General features: G+C 37.3%; 1 protein-coding gene across 1 annotated transcript in view; it reads right to left on the reverse strand.

Annotated features, from left to right (window-relative positions):
• LOC129000346 (transmembrane protein 214-A-like) overlaps window positions 1–17,887 on the reverse strand; it is a 37,723-nt gene that overhangs the window by 6,583 nt on the left and 13,253 nt on the right. The window contains exons 3-15 of the mRNA XM_054427309.1: window positions 17,493–17,677; window positions 16,825–16,922; window positions 15,435–15,623; window positions 13,747–13,946; window positions 12,602–12,703; window positions 11,254–11,365; window positions 10,629–10,744; window positions 10,160–10,246; window positions 9,848–9,934; window positions 9,062–9,179; window positions 8,408–8,550; window positions 7,221–7,344; window positions 5,151–5,247 (exon numbers count right to left, since the gene is read on the reverse strand). Of these exons, the coding sequence (XP_054283284.1) occupies window positions 5,151–5,247; window positions 7,221–7,344; window positions 8,408–8,550; window positions 9,062–9,179; window positions 9,848–9,934; window positions 10,160–10,246; window positions 10,629–10,744; window positions 11,254–11,365; window positions 12,602–12,703; window positions 13,747–13,946; window positions 15,435–15,623; window positions 16,825–16,922; window positions 17,493–17,677 (1,658 nt within the window). The remainder of the gene's footprint in view (window positions 1–5,150; window positions 5,248–7,220; window positions 7,345–8,407; window positions 8,551–9,061; window positions 9,180–9,847; window positions 9,935–10,159; window positions 10,247–10,628; window positions 10,745–11,253; window positions 11,366–12,601; window positions 12,704–13,746; window positions 13,947–15,434; window positions 15,624–16,824; window positions 16,923–17,492; window positions 17,678–17,887) is intronic.

A 17,887-nucleotide genomic window follows, 5' to 3' on the forward strand; every position in this document is an offset into this window, starting at 1 on the left:
TAGACGATGATAATCTCCTCACGACCGCGGGATATGTTCATATATTGCCTCGATCATGGAAGACAATTTTATGTACAAACGACCTGACTGCAGAAAATAGTAAGAATCTTGCCACAAACGCGGGACGAATACGATGCGTACATGGCCGCGAGGGGTTATCAGAAGTTTACCGCAATAGCATGCAAATACTACCAAGAATTTTTTTTTTATTTCCAAATTTTTGGCGCCCCCAAAAAAGCCAATTGCCTCGCGCCCTAGGCACGTGCCTACCGTGCCTATTCGGTAAATCGGCCCTGATCTGATACCTCAAATGTTCTAGCTAGACTATTGACCACTCAGCCATTCAACTTCAAGTTCAAATTCACTACAAGTCATAACACGGGTCTACAAATAAAATACCCTGTCGCAGCAAAACTATTCACTAAGCGAATTTCAACTTGTATGATTACAGTATTTTTTACTAAAATACTTCCATAAGTAAGACAAACTTATTCCTATTTAAATAACATTAGATTTAACGAGTGCTTAGGTTTGCTGCTACGGGGAAGGTAAAGTTAGTGGAATTAAATGTGGAATGAAGTATTTTTATTTATTTAGTTGACATTGATTGTCAACTGACATTGAGTATGAACTGTTAGTTGTCAACTACACTAGTGCACAACGTACGCAATTAGTCAAGGTCAGACCATGGTATAATACTCTACTTGATAGCGCGCTGTGTGGTGGAAAAACGGTCCGTGCCCACCAGTCGAATTGGTGGGATACCGAGGCGGACGGGCCGAATGAACCTCTGTCTTTTACACGAACATACTTTCACTCAACCTGCCCTGCTTCACTTATTTGCCGACATAAAAATTTCAAATTTCTATTTTTATTTTCTGGAAAAGACAGTGCTTCTTACTGTATAGTTTGTTTTAACCTAAACATATTTTTTATAATTTATTTGGGCAAATTAAAACTGATGATCGTTTTTTAACACAACTAAAAACATGAAAAATGTAGTAAGCGAGGAACTTTTTTATTTTTTGGTCAGGAAAAAAATTCCTGCGTCATAGTTTTAGATTAAAGTATGAATTTTATTTTTTATATGAAGCTTTTTTTGATACGGGGTTTGCTTGTATCATTTTTAAGCGATTAAAAATGGGCATAAAATCGCTTGGCGCGGCATTGGCGCTAGGAGCTCAGCCGGCTACTGTCGGGGAAATAAATATGTGCACTCGAATTTGAGCCTAAATATCTCTTAGATGAATTATCCGAGTTTGTTGAAAAAAAATAAAATATAAGCTGGTTTAAATAAATTTTACGTGGTAATAACAAAAAAAATCCGTTTACCAGAAAAATGTATATAGTTGAAAGATCCTAAAAAGTACCGGTTTTTAAGAAACTCTGCACTAACACTGAAGTTTAAAATTTAATTGTAAACAAATCACTGAGCCAATCTTTCTGAAATTGTTATGGCTTACTGGTAGGTTTGTTGTTTACATTTCCATGCATTGTAAAATTTTTACTCGCAATAGTTTTTATGCTGCTGTTAATTTTTAAAACGTATGCTAACATCGTTAATAAGACGCTAAAAATTCCATTCAAAATACCATCTTGTTTGTCGTGACACAAGAAATAACACCACTATTACAGATTTATAGCGCGAACAAAGGTGTTTTTTAAACGGATTTATATTTGTAAACAAAAATGTCTCCCGCGACTGGCAGCGGGCCGTCTGGTGTTTGTACGATATTTAGGCATCAGTTTAGGCCTACGGGATTTAGATACTCAGTTTCTGGCATTTAATTATCATAATACACATTAAATACGTCATTACATTATGAAGGATGGGTAACTAAATTTACAAGTGTATGTTGTAGCGTATGTATGTAATAGGTTGCTATGACGTTATTTGCGAGATAACATTAAAAAGGTAAACAAGACTCGCCACGTATGTTAGTCAACGAATCGTCTAAAAAGTGGATTCTTTCTTTATGTGATAAAAGATACTTTAAAAATGAAATTTTCATATCACCATTGCCTTTCTTGTAAACATTAATTACATAATTATAATCCCCAAGAATGTGTGAGATACCGACTGATTCTGTGCCCATTACGGTGTAGCTACAGTTGGAATAGAGTTAAATAATAATGAAAATCTTAAACATCAACAAAAGTAAATAAATAAATATAACAGTTGATTAAAATTTAATGTAGTGATACTTTACAAAGTATAACTAAAGTATTTTTTTTTTTATTCAATAACGAGGTGTTAGGCCCGTCCTACGTACGGGAATTCAGTAGTCAGTTAATAAAACCGTGTACAATTCAGATCAGCTAGTTTACACATATAAATACAGTTTCTTGTAAGTTTCTTGCAGTGTTAATGTGAAAAATCATCTTGTAATCAAATGTTGTGTGACCAAATATGTTTTTATTTCATCATAGGCCTATACGAAATGTATTTTAAATCCAATAATGTTACAAAAAAACAGTAATTCTGCAATTTTTACGATGCAAAAAGAACGCTACGATGAAAAGCGTTGAAGTGAGATTTGCAGCCGATTCGCACAGACGCACACTGATTATAAGTTGCCTACAGTAGAGAGAGTAATAGTCAATTGAGAAGTGTATAGACCTAGTCAACGATACCACCTTCCATAGCATACCTGCCTCTTCCATAATTATTATCACCACAATACAACTACTATACACAATTTCCAGTAGGTCTAAATAGAAAGACCTAAAATAAAACAATAATATCCAATAAAATTCACAGTACACATAATTTAACTTTGGTGTCCTAACATCAAAACTAATCGTCACACCTATCTTTTATATAAATTTCACTGCATTAATTGCTAAATAAATAAGCGAAAACAAAGAAACGTAAAAACAATAACAGTTGGTTTTGAAACAGCTGTTCGGTTCAAATAACATTCATTTGAAAAAAAGAACTGGTCACTTATAGCAGGAATATAAAAAGTAAACACACTAGTAAAGCTAATGACGTAATTGTCAATGTTTATTATCCATACCGTTATCAGTTCTATCCTTGATAATTACCCACCCTCATTGAATAAATGTACATCGTAATTTCCCATATTAGTTAATTTAAACTACAATATTCATAGTTGAAATAAAAGTGATATTTTCACGTGGCCGCCGATACAGGCGCCCCCAAACGTAACCGCAACTGAACACGATTTCATAAAAGGATGGTTTGTCTAATTGCAGTATCCTAGGTCAATGTTGACGTTGTGTTCAATCTATGTCAATCTTTCTTTGAAAAGTGTAGCAGTAAAATAATTTGCATTTATCCTTTTTTATTAAGACTCGTGTACAGAGCCTAGATTTGTACTGTAGTTTGATTAATTTTGGTTAAAACTGTGGTCTAATTATCTCTACTAATCTTACTTATTTCCTATAATCAATGACAAAATGAGTAAATAAAATAATTTCATAGTTCCATAGTTTATATTTAACCAGCTGTTAGTAAAAACAAATTATATTGCTCTAAAACAAATCGAAGATTACAAAGATTGCTTTAAAATATAATTTGAACATCCTAGTATTTTACTATGTATATTTAATTATTGTCGGGACCACATAAGTTTGCAGTTGAGGGAGGAGCCTATTTACCATATGGTTTTTATTGAACCAATGAGAACGGTGCAGTGTTGCCAAATCTAATAATACCAGCTGATTTGAAAATATTGCTTTTATATTTTAATTAGTGTTGTCAATGGGTGATGTGGCAACGTCGCGCTAGCCTTGTCTTGTAATTGGCTGCCACCAACTGCAAACTTACGTGGTCCCGACAATAATCTGTCATCCTCTTACAGGGGCCCATTTCATAATAAACTACAAGTTACAAGTTACAACATGTAACTTGTAATTTCCATTAGATTTGCATTGGGCTATCAGCTGATTAATTAATAATATTAGTTTGTACTTTATTATGAAATGGGCCCCAGAACCTATCAATGATTAGCATTACACATCGTATAAATAAGTCAACCCTAAGTATATCTTTACATTTTTTATCCAAATGCTGAATTTGTGACACAAAAGCTGAATGTTTACAGCTGTTATGTTAAGCAAATTATTTTATGCCAAAAGCTAGTTTAGAATCTTAGCTTCGGCTGCTAGACTTTTTAAAAATTAAAACTTAATTTCTAAATAACTGGGACCCTGAACTAAAATTATGGCTTAGACATTCCCTAGTTCTCAAAATTATCTTTCTTTCAACACAAAAATCATGAAAATCCGTCGAGTGGTTGATTCAGAATCGTGAAATAAAAAAACACTGTTTTGTTTTAATATTATAGATGACAAACAAGACTCAATATTTAGGAATGTTTTACTTTTTACTGTATAAGCTTATGGGAGCGATAGCGAACGTCACGTTGCTGCCAGTGAGTGTCGGTGGCAGGGCATGATGGAGGTTGAGCAAAAGCTAAAGATAAGCGGACGCGCGAATAAGAACCCGGTTGCGCTTGCGCGCGTGTGTAGCAGTCAACTCGCGAACCTCCTAGCTCCTCCCACCACTTCCCCTCCAACTGGGTTGCACCGACACGGCGCAGTCTGGTGGACACTTCGAACATCGTTCTGAGATTTCCGAGCTGAGGTAGAGCGCACCCTTAATGGTGTTAGGACAACAAATGTACAAAATTGTATATCATCTGATTGACACAAAAACTATATCTGGCTACCAATCTCTCGAGCTAACTGTTGGCTTGACCTACAAATTTGCTTGCAGACTCCTAACAAAGACAACGATCTCTTACTAACTTTTGAACAGATCATGTGAACATGACTCAACAACAGTTTTCTATCCAACAGAATGCCAAGGAACTTTGTCCTTTCATTGTATACCCATCCAAATTGTATACTTCCTGATAGGTCGATTCACTCATCCCATCAACTTCTAAGTGAACTGTTTATTTTGAGAGGATCTCACATACCTGGTATATACATTAAGCAGGTGAACTCTTCACAAATAAAACACCATTACATGATTCTAAACTCTTTGTATACAAACTCCCTGCCTTCTGGCTCGGCGACTGCTGATAAGTACTAACAGTCAGCCATACTAATGACTCCAGTCAACGAAATGTGACAGTGTATGTTGTAGGCTAGTCTAAACAAAAAAGTTAAGTTCTTACCTGTAGCCTTGAATGGAAACTTCTTTTATTCTGTCAAAGGCTTGTTCACCGTACTTCAAAGCTCCAATGTCTTTCAGAAAGACTCCAGTTTTGGATGCTAAAATAACACATAATTAAAGGAAATTCAATTGTTTAAACTACCTATAAATTATTTAAGTACAGACAAAAGAATGCTTATTTTAAAGTAGATTAACCGTGTTCATTATCTAAATTTTGGTAATTAGAACTGTATAATTGACAGTATATTCTTATCTCATTGTAAGTATTAAGGCAGCCTTCTTCCATCCTATTGAAACACCAAAAAGACTACAAGAACACAATGAGTTGATAAATATTTCTTTAACACATTTGCTACCGCAATAGTACAAAAAATTTTCCATTCATCTAGACCAGCGACGTACATATACGATGGCCGGTTTCTCCCCATAGACTGCCGACGTATATATGCGGCGGCTAGTTACATTAAAATAGACTGACGACGCATATTTGCATCAGTGTTCCAATGTTATCAAAAGGCTTATCTTTGTAACGGTCTATCTAAAGGCACTGAATTCTCTGCAGTGGTCCACAGGGATGTCTGACGCACAATTCATCACTTTGTCTTTAGATTTGATGATTGGTGACATTATATGATAGTTGGAAAAACTGTTCTTTACTTTGCTGCATCACTGTATGTATGTATGCAGTAAGTTATGTATGTTGCAATATCATCTTATGTAGCTTTTATATTTGTTCAATTATAAACTTTTCTGTAATAATCTCTTTTTTTACTTACTTCCACATCAAAACACAAACAAAAATGAAGTGTCGCATATATGCGGCGTTTGGGTTATTTCAAGAAAAATATAATAATTTTCACTATTGTCTTCAATAGATTCTATAGACCGTTGTCTATTTATGTTGTTGGTTTTTGACCGTGGTCTGCATGTACTGTTAACCAAGTGACACCCGGTCTATGTGTAAGATTAAATTGTATACAGTCCACTCTTGGTAATTCAAACACTTGATAATTCAAAACTTTCGATAATTCAAAATGAAGGCTCAGTCCCTAGAGAATCTCTCAATATTTCAAATTTTTACCATGCATTTTGATACACTCGGTATTTCAAAGTCCAAATAGAGGGCAGGTCAATTTGTAACACGCAGTAATTCGAAGTTTAGTCGGCAAAACACTCTATAATTCGAAGTGATCTCTTCCTGTTATAACAGGAAACTATACAGTACAGTACATCCTGTTCCCATGGTAGGCTATTTGATGGACGTTTTGATGTTTGTTTAATTAGAGCAGTAGTCTGAGTTCGCTGACTTGTTTTTCTAAGTTGGCAATCCGATCTCTAGATTGCGTGACATCTCCTTGAGCACAAACGTAGTTGTCAGACAGCTGAAAGTTCAGCTTTTGGCGAAATATATACAGTAGCGCTAAATAACAGATCTCTTTGCAACTACAGTAACTGAAAAATAAGCCGTTGATTGTTTAAAAGTGTACTAAAATACGGTATGATGTTTTATTGTATAGTGCTGTACCTTTGTATGTATTAAACAAATGAACTCTCTGTAATTCGAATGGTTTATTTTTCTCCCGATAAATCAAACTCTTGATAATTCAAAACTCTTGATAATTCAAATTTATATGCTTGGCCCACCAATTTCGAATTATCAAGAGTCTACTGTACCATGGTCTGTGGCAATGATTGTAACGCTCGGTAGTGAATTTTTTAATACCTTGAATTGAAATCCTCTTAAATGGAACATAAAATACTCAACGATAGGCTTTGGCATAGGTATAGTTCTTAGATAAGCGACTATGGTAAGGTTTGTCTTTCTAATTTTGTTACAGGAGTTAAAAACATTATTAAATGCGTTCTTAAAAGTTTAGGCTCAGTAAACATCGGCTAGCTTCGCTAGGCCAACTTCTTTTCTTTTCACACTTGAGTAAGAGAGTTACTTAATTTGATTAGAAGTTTAATGTTTGTGTTATTTCTTATACTGTAAGAAACATGTTATGCGATTTTATTCTACAATTCATTTCAGACAAAAAGGATAAACTAAGGAGGAAAATACGGTTCTTACCTTTGAATCCGTTGTGAACTTTGGAATCAAAAGCCACTGCACCAGCCACGGCCAAAAACACCACAAAAACAATGGTTTTCCAAGGGAATGATTTCTTGGATCCAGAGATTTTTTCAAGAAGAGCCTAAAAATTAAAAGGAAAATTATCATAGAGAAAATAATTTTTCTGTTGATTTTCAGAAAAACTAACAGAATATTTCAATCAAAACAATGTAGTCAGGAGCTAAATTGACCTGAATGATGAAAAGTTAGTGTAAATAGCTTTCTATAGTATTTTTGTACAATGAAATCACCCAAATTATTGCATATTATTGTAGTTTAAGTTTACTAATTTCTAAAAAATGTGAGACGTTCAACAACTTGTCTGCACTAGGGGTCGCCAGCAACCTATTGCGGTTCGGCAGCACTTGCACATGCATTTCCCAACTAACCCACCTAGCTCGGTCGGAGGAGAGCGACATTTCATGCGCGTGGAGAAATATTCTTTACAGTTTGCGTTGTACAGTAGATTTCTCATCCTTATGGAACAGATGATCCCAATTTTATTTTTAGTTATGTCCGGTGCACTGTAGAGGTTGTGTTTTGTTTACAATTTGTTTCTTGTAATTTCAGTAATTTAATACCTCGTTAAGCAAAATGAAACTATATAAACAATAACTTGTACCCAAGTTTTAAAATCAAACAGTAAATTACAAATCATAAAATTAACCCTAAAATAATAAAAACAAAATTTTGTTGACACTACTGTGACGACACTAGCGATCAGTGTCGACTACATGAACTAGATACTAAAAAAAGCTTCAAAATTTACAATGGGATGAGAAGTCTACTTCCATTGGTTAGTCTATGACGGTACATTTTAGATTTATTTGAATTAGTAATGAGTAAGTGAATAATAAGTGAACACTTTCACCAGTGCTCATGGAGCACCGGCGTCCCTCATGGTGAAAACTTCCTCCGTGCTTATGGGTGACCTATGTCCCATAATTTGATGACATCACTGAGTTTATGTTTATATATTTTTTTAAGTATTCTTTATTAAAATTAAATATAAATTTCATAACAAGAAATTTTAAGTCTTCCTAGGAGATTTTTATATTTTATTGACTGTCTAAGTATTAAAAATTATCTATTTAAATTTAATTTTGAAATAACTTCTGACGGTTCAAACATTTTGTTTCACTCACCACACAAAGCCTAGAGCACTCCTGCAGGCCTTCATTTCTCTGCTTGCTCTTGTGAAGGTCGTCGTTAGTGACCTTAAAAGTCCTCAAAGTTTCCTTGAGATTCTTCAACGGAAGCTGGGAACTGACGGATTCCCAGTCTGCGTCTGTAAACATTGAGATGAGAATTTGTAGGGTCAGTCTTTCTGTTAGGGGTTTGACTGGTTTTGCGGATTCCCCAGTGTATTTTGATCTAGTTTGTGGCCACTAACACTTGCTCTGATATACACTTGTTGCGGTAAACCAGTAGACTATGTCGATGTCCATTCATCTGGATGGATTTTCACAAAAATATTTAGTTTAAGAACTCAGATTTATTACCTATTATATGGTTATCGGGTACTTAAGTGTATATTCTCCTCCACTCAGACACCCTTGGTGTCCGTAGCCAGACTGTGGCACAGATATCTGACCAGCTGACACTATCTTATATCTTAACACACTACAAGTCATCATACTTACTGAGACGCCTAAGGAGAATAGCGGACTGAGGTTGTAGTTTAGTGTAGACTCTCCTCCACTCAGACACCCTTGGTGTCCGTAGCCAGACTGTGGCACAGATATCTGACCAGCTGACACTATCTTATATCTTTACACACTACAAGTCATCATACTTACTGAGACGCCTAAGGAGAATAGCGGACTGAGGTTGTAGTTTAGTGTAGACTCTCCTCCACTCAGACCAACTCTGGGTGTCCGTAGCCAGACAGTGGCACAGATATCTGACCAGCTGACACTATCTTATATCTTAACACACTACAAGTCATCATACTTACTGAGACGCCTAAGGAGAATAGCGGACTGAGGTTGTAGTTTAGTGTAGACTCTCCTCCACTCAGACACCCTTGGTGTCCGTAGCCAGACTGTGGCACAGATATCTGACCAGCTGACACTATCTTATATCTTAACACACTACAAGTCATCATACTTACTGAGACGCCTAAGGAGAATAGCGGACTGAGGTTGTAGTTTAGTGTAGACTCTCCTCCACTCAGACCAACTCTGGGTGTCCGTAGCCAGACAGTGTCACAGATATCTGACCAGCTGACACTATCTTATATCTTTACACACTACAAGTCATCATACTTACTGAGACGCCTAAGGAGAATAGCGGACTGAGGTTGTAGTTTAGTGTAGACTCTCCTCCACTCAGACCAACTCTGGGTGTCCGTAGCCAGACAGTGGCACAGATATCTGACCAGCTGACACTATCTTATATCTTTACACACTACAAGTCATCATACTTACTGAGACGCCTAAGGAGAATAGCGGACTGAGGTTGTAGTTTAGTGTAGACTCTCCTCCACTCAGACACCCTTGGTGTCCGTAGCCAGACAGTGGCACAGATATCTGACCAGCTGACACTATCTTATATCTTTACACAGTACAAGTCATCATACTTACTGAGACGCCTAAGGAGAATAGCGGACTGAGGTTGTAGTTTAGTGTAGACTCTCCTCCACTCAGACACCCTTGGTGTCCGTAGCCAGACTGTGGCACAGATATCTGACCAGCTGACACTATCTTATATCTTTACACACTACAAGTCATCATACTTACTGAGACGCGTAAGGAGAATAGCGGACTGAGGTTGTAGTTTAGTGTAGACTCTCCTCCACTCAGACACCCTTGGTGTACGTAGCCAGACTGTGGCACAGATATCTGACCAGCTGACACTATCTTATATCTTTACACACTACAAGTCATCATACTTACTGAGACGCCTAAGGAGAATAGCAGACTGAGGTTGTAGTTTAGTGTAGACTCTCCTCCACTCAGACACCCTTGGTGTCCGTAGCCAGACTGTGGCACAGATATCTGACCAGCTGACACTATCTTATATCTTTACACACTACAAGTCATCATACTTACTGAGACGCCTAAGGAGAATAGCGGACTGAGGTTGTAGTTTAGTGTAGACTCTCCTCCACTCAGACCAACTCTGGGTGTCCGTAGCCAGACAGTGGCACAGATATCTGACCAGCTGACACTATCTTATATCTTACACACTACAAGTCATCATACTTACTGAGACGCCTAAGGAGAATAGCGGACTGAGGTTGTACTTTAGTGTAGACTCTCCTCCACTCAGACACCCTTGGTGTCCGTAGCCAGACTGTGGCACAGATATCTGACCAGCTGACACTATCTTATATCTTTACACACTACAAGTCATCATACTTACTGAGACGCCTAAGGAGAATAGCGGACTGAGGTTGTAGTTTAGTGTAGACTCTCCTCCACTCAGACACCCTTGGTGTCCGTAGCCAGACTGTGGCACAGATATCTGACCAGCTGACACTATCTTATATCTTTATACACTACAAGTCATCATACTTACTGAGACGCCTAAGAGAATAGCGGACTGAGGTTGTAGTTTAGTGTAGACTCTCCTCCACTCAGACCAACTCTGGGTGTCCGTAGCCAGACAGTGGCACAGATATCTGACCAGCTGACACTATCTTATATCTTACACACTACAAGTCATCATACTTACTGAGACGCCTAAGGAGAATAGCGGACTGAGGTTGTAGTTTAGTGTAGACTCTCCTCCACTCAGACACCCTTGGTGTCCGTAGCCAGACTGTGGCACAGATATCTGACCAGCTGACACTATCTTATATCTTTACACACTACAAGTCATCATACTTACTGAGACGCCTAAGGAGAATAGCGGACTGAGGTTGTAGTTTAGTGTAGACTCTCCTCCACTCAGACCAACTCTGGGTGTCCGTAGTCAGACAGTGGCACAGATATCTGACCAGCTGACACTATCTTATATCTTACACACTACAAGTCATCATACTTACTGAGACGCCTAAGGAGAATAGCGGACTGAGGTTGTAGTTTAGTGTAGACTCTCCTCCACTCAGACCAACTCTGGGTGTCCGTAGCCAGACAGTGGCACAGATATCTGACCAGCTGAAACAACAAAAAAAGCTTTTAAACTTGGATCAAAACACCACTAAATTATAACAGGGTATCTAACAGTAGATAAAATTTAATTTCAGTGACTTTAGAGGGGGGGGGGGGAATTACACAAATGCACAACCTTTGGTACATATAGGACATCAATTTTCTGTGACTTGAATATGAGATAATCGTCCATACAGTATTTTTGTGTCCTGACGATTTAAGCTGGTTGCCTGCTCCCAAAATAGATTCTCGCTGATTCTGCATTATGAATATAATCGTTGCCTGCAGCAAAACAAAGGACAGGTCTGGAGGAACTAAATATTAGCTAGGCACGTTTTTTTCTGGGACTTAAAATGAAAAGCCTTTCCTTTTCAGTGACTTCCGTGACCCTACAGAAAAATCAGTGACATCCGTGATTTCCAGTAGACACCATGTAAAAAACCATAGCCATAACCATGTAATAAATATATTGAAGTAACACTTCTTCATTGAGGGGTTGTGGGAATTTTATAGCAATCTGCGGATGACTGGGCATTTTGGGCTTTTTTTGAGATTATACGTTTGCCTACAACAAACCAACACCGCCTGCTCTACCTCATCACTGTTGTCATCACTAATTTCACTTGTACTGCATCAGTACTTCACTGTCGTTAAATCTCTGCAAAGTAGTCTATGACAACGGGCAGTTAAGGTTTTTGAAAATGACTCATTTAGGAGGATTATTGTAGGAAAAAGATAAAAATTTACAAAATTATGACAAATTTTGATATATAATAATTTTTACTAATGATCACTGTTTTACAACATTTTACTACTTTTTACCCTTCGTAGAAGATGTTATATAAATATTTCTTTACAACTTTCTTTAATCTATCTATTCACCATGACACGTTCACACTTGATCCAAATCAATCAAATTTATTATCATATTTTCTATAGTAAATTTCAATACAAAAAGAAACGCTCAACAATTTGGTAGCTGCAGATTCATTGTTGCCCCAATGACTAAAAGAACTTCTAGGCCCATTGCAGCATATTGAAATTAGCCGTTTTGGATTCAGTACAACAAAAACATATTTATAAGGAAGTAAAATATTAATGTGAAGACTGGAGAAAACTCTTATCTTATCACATATCTTGTCTTATAACGCCTTATCACGTTATCTATCCTATAATGTCTTATCATCTCATCTTATTAAGGCTTATTTTTTTAACTGGTATCTTATCACTACATTGACTTGCCTCTTGCCTTAGAGGAGGTGAGCTGTTGCTACTCAGTCTTGTCAACAGCGGCTCCACCAGACTGTGTAGAGAGTTGCTAGGCTGGGAGTTACACAATATCTCCTGAAACGTTTAGAAATTAACTCCCAATGACAAATTTTTATTTGTGCTATTAGTGAGCAAGGTGCCACCTTTTTGAAGGGAGAAAAAAACTTAAGGTCTGAATTCGTCAATTTCATCAAGGAAATTGGTTAAACGTCAAAAGTTTACAAATTCTTACCAGTAAAACTGTTTTAAATCGTAAATCAACCAATCATATTATTATTTCAAGACATTTAACAAGTTACGAGTGTTTTTAATTGTGAGAAAATTAGAGTCCATGGGCTAATAAATACACAATAAAAGAACATGAAACATAGAAAAAATATTTTGTCCTGCCGTAGGACTTCTTCTTAGGATAGGTTGAAGAGATTTGTTTGAAGAAGTACATTAGGAATATCAGTTATATGTTTTTGTTTTCTTTTGTTTTATATTTACTAGCCCCTGGACACTGACTTTCACAGAGAAGCTAGATGGCCTCTATTCTATCCTACTTGTCAAATAGTTTTAGGTCACTTCATGTGGAACCCTTGACTATTCCAATAGTCAATGGTGGAACTAAAAGATAAATCGTAACTATCCTAACTAATTAGTATTTCATTAACATATATGCAACATTTTCTTCACAGGATTGTTAAAACATGATTTCATCTCGAGGATTGTTGACTAGTAGCAACATATATTAGTCATTTTAAAATATATTAGTCAAACTAGTCCATGGTTTTAGTTGGTCATGGGCAACTAAGTCAAACTGTCAAATTTAGGTCTTCGGTTTATGACCTCGTCGTTAAACGAGTAAGACTATAGAGACTGAAGTTTCGGATGCATAGTAGCTATCCATCTTTGGGGCAAACTACTATTGAACTACGCATCCAAAACGTCGGCGTCTAGTCTTAGCCTACTCATTTTACAACACGGTCATCACCCGAAGACAATCTGCTGTGACCGTGGTAACCTATCTAAACTAATAAGTAATAAGTCAATTAAATATTCCAACTTGCAACCAATTAGTCGATAGTAACAATTATTAGTAAATATCGTACATCACTACAGAAACCAACACGTACCTGTAAGGTCTTCAAGTGACTCCACAGCTCGTGGTTCGCTGGTTGTGTTGAGGAAATAACCACATCTACAATGTCCAAGTAGTGTTTGGCTGTAATCGTTTTGCTGGCTAAATGTCTGGCTAGGAGATGCTTGAGGTAGTCGGTTACAAAGTGTGTGTAATTCCTCAACGGATACACTGGGAACATCACGTGCTTCCACACTGCAAAGTCACTAATATGTTAGATAATCTAATCCGATCACCAGACACAAGAGGTTTTTGTTTTCTCACTCATACATCTTGAGATAAATAATTTCTAACCAATCACTTATTTTTTTACTATACAGTAAAACGCCTATTATCTGAGTACCGATTAACCGCATCGCCAATTATCCAAATCGGCTCTAAGCTTAATATAAAAAATTAAAACCAAGTGCAAAAATTTGACTGACTGTCGTGTTAACACAATGACGATGCCACCCCACCCGGCGGTGTAGTGAATTGACAGCGTGGCAGTGTTTTGATGCGCAGAGTGTATTGTGCATCCACCTGCAGCCACTCCCCCTACCCAATGACATGTGAACTATCAGAGCTAGGTTAGTTAGCTCCTCCCTCTCCTACTGTGCAGATCGCAGTTTTTTTTGTTTTTGTTCGTATTTTATTTTATTTTAGTTGTGAGTTTGTCAAACTTGTGATTTGAATTATTTAATGGTTATGTGTGTTTAAATAAGTAGGAAAATTGAGTGCAAAACGAAAACATGTAGTCCTATCGCTAAAGGACAAAGTGGAAATAATCAACCAGTTAAAAAACGGAGTGGCGGGAAAGGTATTAGTTGTGCAGAGTTTTGGTGTCAGGGCAGCTACGATTACTGACATTAAAAATAACAGTGAAAAGATTTTAAGTTTTGTGACAACATTGGAAAGTGATGATGGATGTTTGTCGCGAAAAGTAATGAAAAAGGCAAAAGATGAACAGCTTGAGAATGCAGTTTTTACCTGGTACCAACGATCTAATGGACAACCGATTTCAGGACCTATTTTATGTGAAAAGGCGCAAATGTTCTGTGAAAAAATGGGTGTAGCTGATTTTAAAAAAAGCACGGGATGGATACACAATTTCAAGAACAATTCTGTTTTGACAACGCCCTTAAATGGATGGAGCGGCAACCAGAGTGTGACGGTGTACAGCTTCTTGCCGTCCGGCGCCTGCGTGTTTTAGCTGCGCGGAAATGAGCTACAATGTCATGGCAACTTACACTGATCAAGATGTATAAGTAAGCGTTGTTGAAGAACTTTTTGAAAAGAACTTAATATTGTACTGTAATTTTGTTTTTATTTATCTCAGTATTTGTTCCTCTACTGTACTTCAATTAAATTTAACAGCTCTGTCTTGGTTATACTCAATAAAGTTCATTCGCTACCATTCTGTGTCCGATTATCCTAATTTTTTTTTTATCGGGATTGACCCCGGTCCCAATTAATTCGGATAATCGGGGTTTTACTGTATTAAACTTACCAAAAACTCTTATGGTTGTTCTAATGTCAAGTTGTATATACACCAAACAATCCTGACATACATGTGAAATATAATTCTTGTATTAAGATCATCCTACAGCCCCAAAGGTCGCTTACCACATGTTAGGAAACACTGGTCTAGAATATTCAACTAATTAGATACTCTGGAAAACACAATAGCTCAGAAAGTCTTACCCTGAAGTCCAGCAAGGATGTCTTTGAATCCGCCCTGTCCAAGCGCCCACATCACCGAGCATCCGATAGCGGGACGGTTCTGGTATGAGTGACGTAACGTCGCAGCCTTCGCCAGGTCTGCCACCGCGACAGATGGAGTCTGCGATGCTACCAACTGTAGCAACATCTTGTATCCCGTCACTGGACTGCCTGAAAAATAACAACAAACTTATCAAAATGCAAATCCACTCATCTTGGTTAGTATGTGAAAGTATTAACTGTTAGGCGCTGAAGTAGGCCTTCGTTTATGTGGACCTGTGGCCCAATTTTTAATAAAAAAGGAAACAGTTGAATGATATTAGATTTAGATTCATTGTTGCCTGAGTTCTTGTGTAAGATGTTTGTGTCACCTTATGCATTTCTGCACCTTATGTGACATCTTCAGAGGTCTTCTTAATTCATCTTCTTATTACACTATAGTCTATATTTACAAAAAGTATTTACACACACAATGCTATGTCAGACTACCAAGGGAGTTATGGCGTGAGGTCTTTCTTCCTCGGTTTCATTTCATGGACTGGGGTTGTTGGCATTTAGGCCGTTCGACGGTTGTTTGGACTTTTGTCATCTCGTTGTCCGATTGATAAGACCGCGATACTAGTGTGTGTAAACATTTTTGTAAATATAGACTTCAGTAAAAACTTTTTTACTGTTTTTTTTTTATGGATGCAGCATAAATCAAAAGGAGATTTAAGGATTTTTGTTAGAACAGCAGGCGTACCTGAATGTGAAAGAGTGTACTTCAGAACAATAAACACAAAAGATTTTTCATCATACACAACCAACAGCATTTTCAACCAAGGGACATCTCTTCCAAAGAAAAAAGTGTTTCAGTGTTCTTGTGTCGGAGTGGACTCTTATCCATTCAGATCATAACAAAAAGCCACCTAACTGGATGGTGTCTATCGTGGAAATAAGTAGGGATGGGCAAGTCCTGAAATTTCAGGAATACTACCAACGATCACGCCGTGACCGCGAGTCATACCGACGATCACCCCGTGACCGCGTTGTCTTACCAATGGTCTGTGTATAAGGGCATGCCCTTGCGATGCATGGTTCCCGCTGCGTTTGCAGCTCCACTTAACCTGGAAATTTAGCGTCCTATTTCCCGTGACAAATGTGCTGGTATAACATGATCCTAACCAGAAGTTTGACTAGACACTACTACTATTTCATGCAACCCCTTCCCTGAGTTTATGTGACTGAGAACCTCAGCCTGCTTTCCCATACAGTAATTACCGAAACACAATGTAGGTCTTTTCCACCTAAGTGCTAGGTGGTCTAGAGGGTTAAACCCCTTAATGAACCTGTTATTTCAAAGCTGAAATAATTCTCATTATTCATAACCTACCTTTGGTCATATCATTTGCCATTGACGTAAGGCAGTAATCAAAGAACATCTGGACTGCAGCATCAGGCACCTCTTTCAAAGCTTTCTTTAGAACAGACCTGACAACAGTTATCGATTAATTTTTTTTTTTACTAAGTACCTAGTTAAATAAAGTAATGGGTCAATTATATTCAAGTTGGAGGATTAAAACCTAGCATTAAATAATAATATTATTTTAAAATTAATTTCAAGTGAAAGAAATATTGAATGATAAAAAAGGTAGAGTGAATACAATAAATTTGAATTTATTTATAATAAAAATACAAACTTTGAGAATGTTCTTTATTTAATTTTCCTTACTTTTCTAATTTACAAAAGATGTGAAAAGATATTACTTTGGCTACCATGCAGCTAGTAATAGGAAGAAAAAACCAAAAGAGTTAAAATCAGCTCACTATACCACAGAGAGGTGTGAAACAAAAGAATTTTGCAATTAATGCAAGCTCATTTATACCATAATTAAACAAATTATAGCAACGCAGAAGATACACAGGCAGTTTTTCTCTGTCTGCTGATTTCACAGATGTTGATTTAAAAATTTAAACGGCTACAGAAAGTATCAAGCTGAAGCTATACATTTGATTTTATAGCAAAACCCTTAGTTAATAGTAGGAAGAACCCTGCCCTACCTGATATCTTTGTGTAGCAAACACAGAGGGTATTCCCAACTCTTGGCAGTAAACGTATTATCCGTGTGATCAACAGGCAGTTTGGTGTTGAGCCACGAAGCAAACCCTTTGAGCCACACTAGAGGTGCGTCAGGAAACCTAGCCTGCCCCACCTCCAGCACGTTCTGCACGTCAACTGCGGTTATCTGCAATTTTGTGCAACGACTCTATAAACCTATTCTTAAATTATTTGTACCTACTTACAAGACACACCCTGTATATATATACAGTAGAACCTCTTTAATCCGAACCCCCGTAATCCGAACGTCCACTAATCCGAACCCCTCATTGGGCCCCGAACCCCCCTTGATAAAGGCGAGATAAAGGCGAGCAAACCGTAGGAATTTTCATCGACC

The sequence above is a fragment of the Macrosteles quadrilineatus genome, unplaced genomic scaffold, assembly GCF_028750875.1.
Source record: "Macrosteles quadrilineatus isolate MER2022 unplaced genomic scaffold, UCM_ALF_1.0 Scaffold_8__2_contigs__length_117827958, whole genome shotgun sequence".
In the NCBI taxonomy this organism is placed as follows: Eukaryota; Metazoa; Arthropoda; class Insecta; order Hemiptera; family Cicadellidae; genus Macrosteles; species Macrosteles quadrilineatus.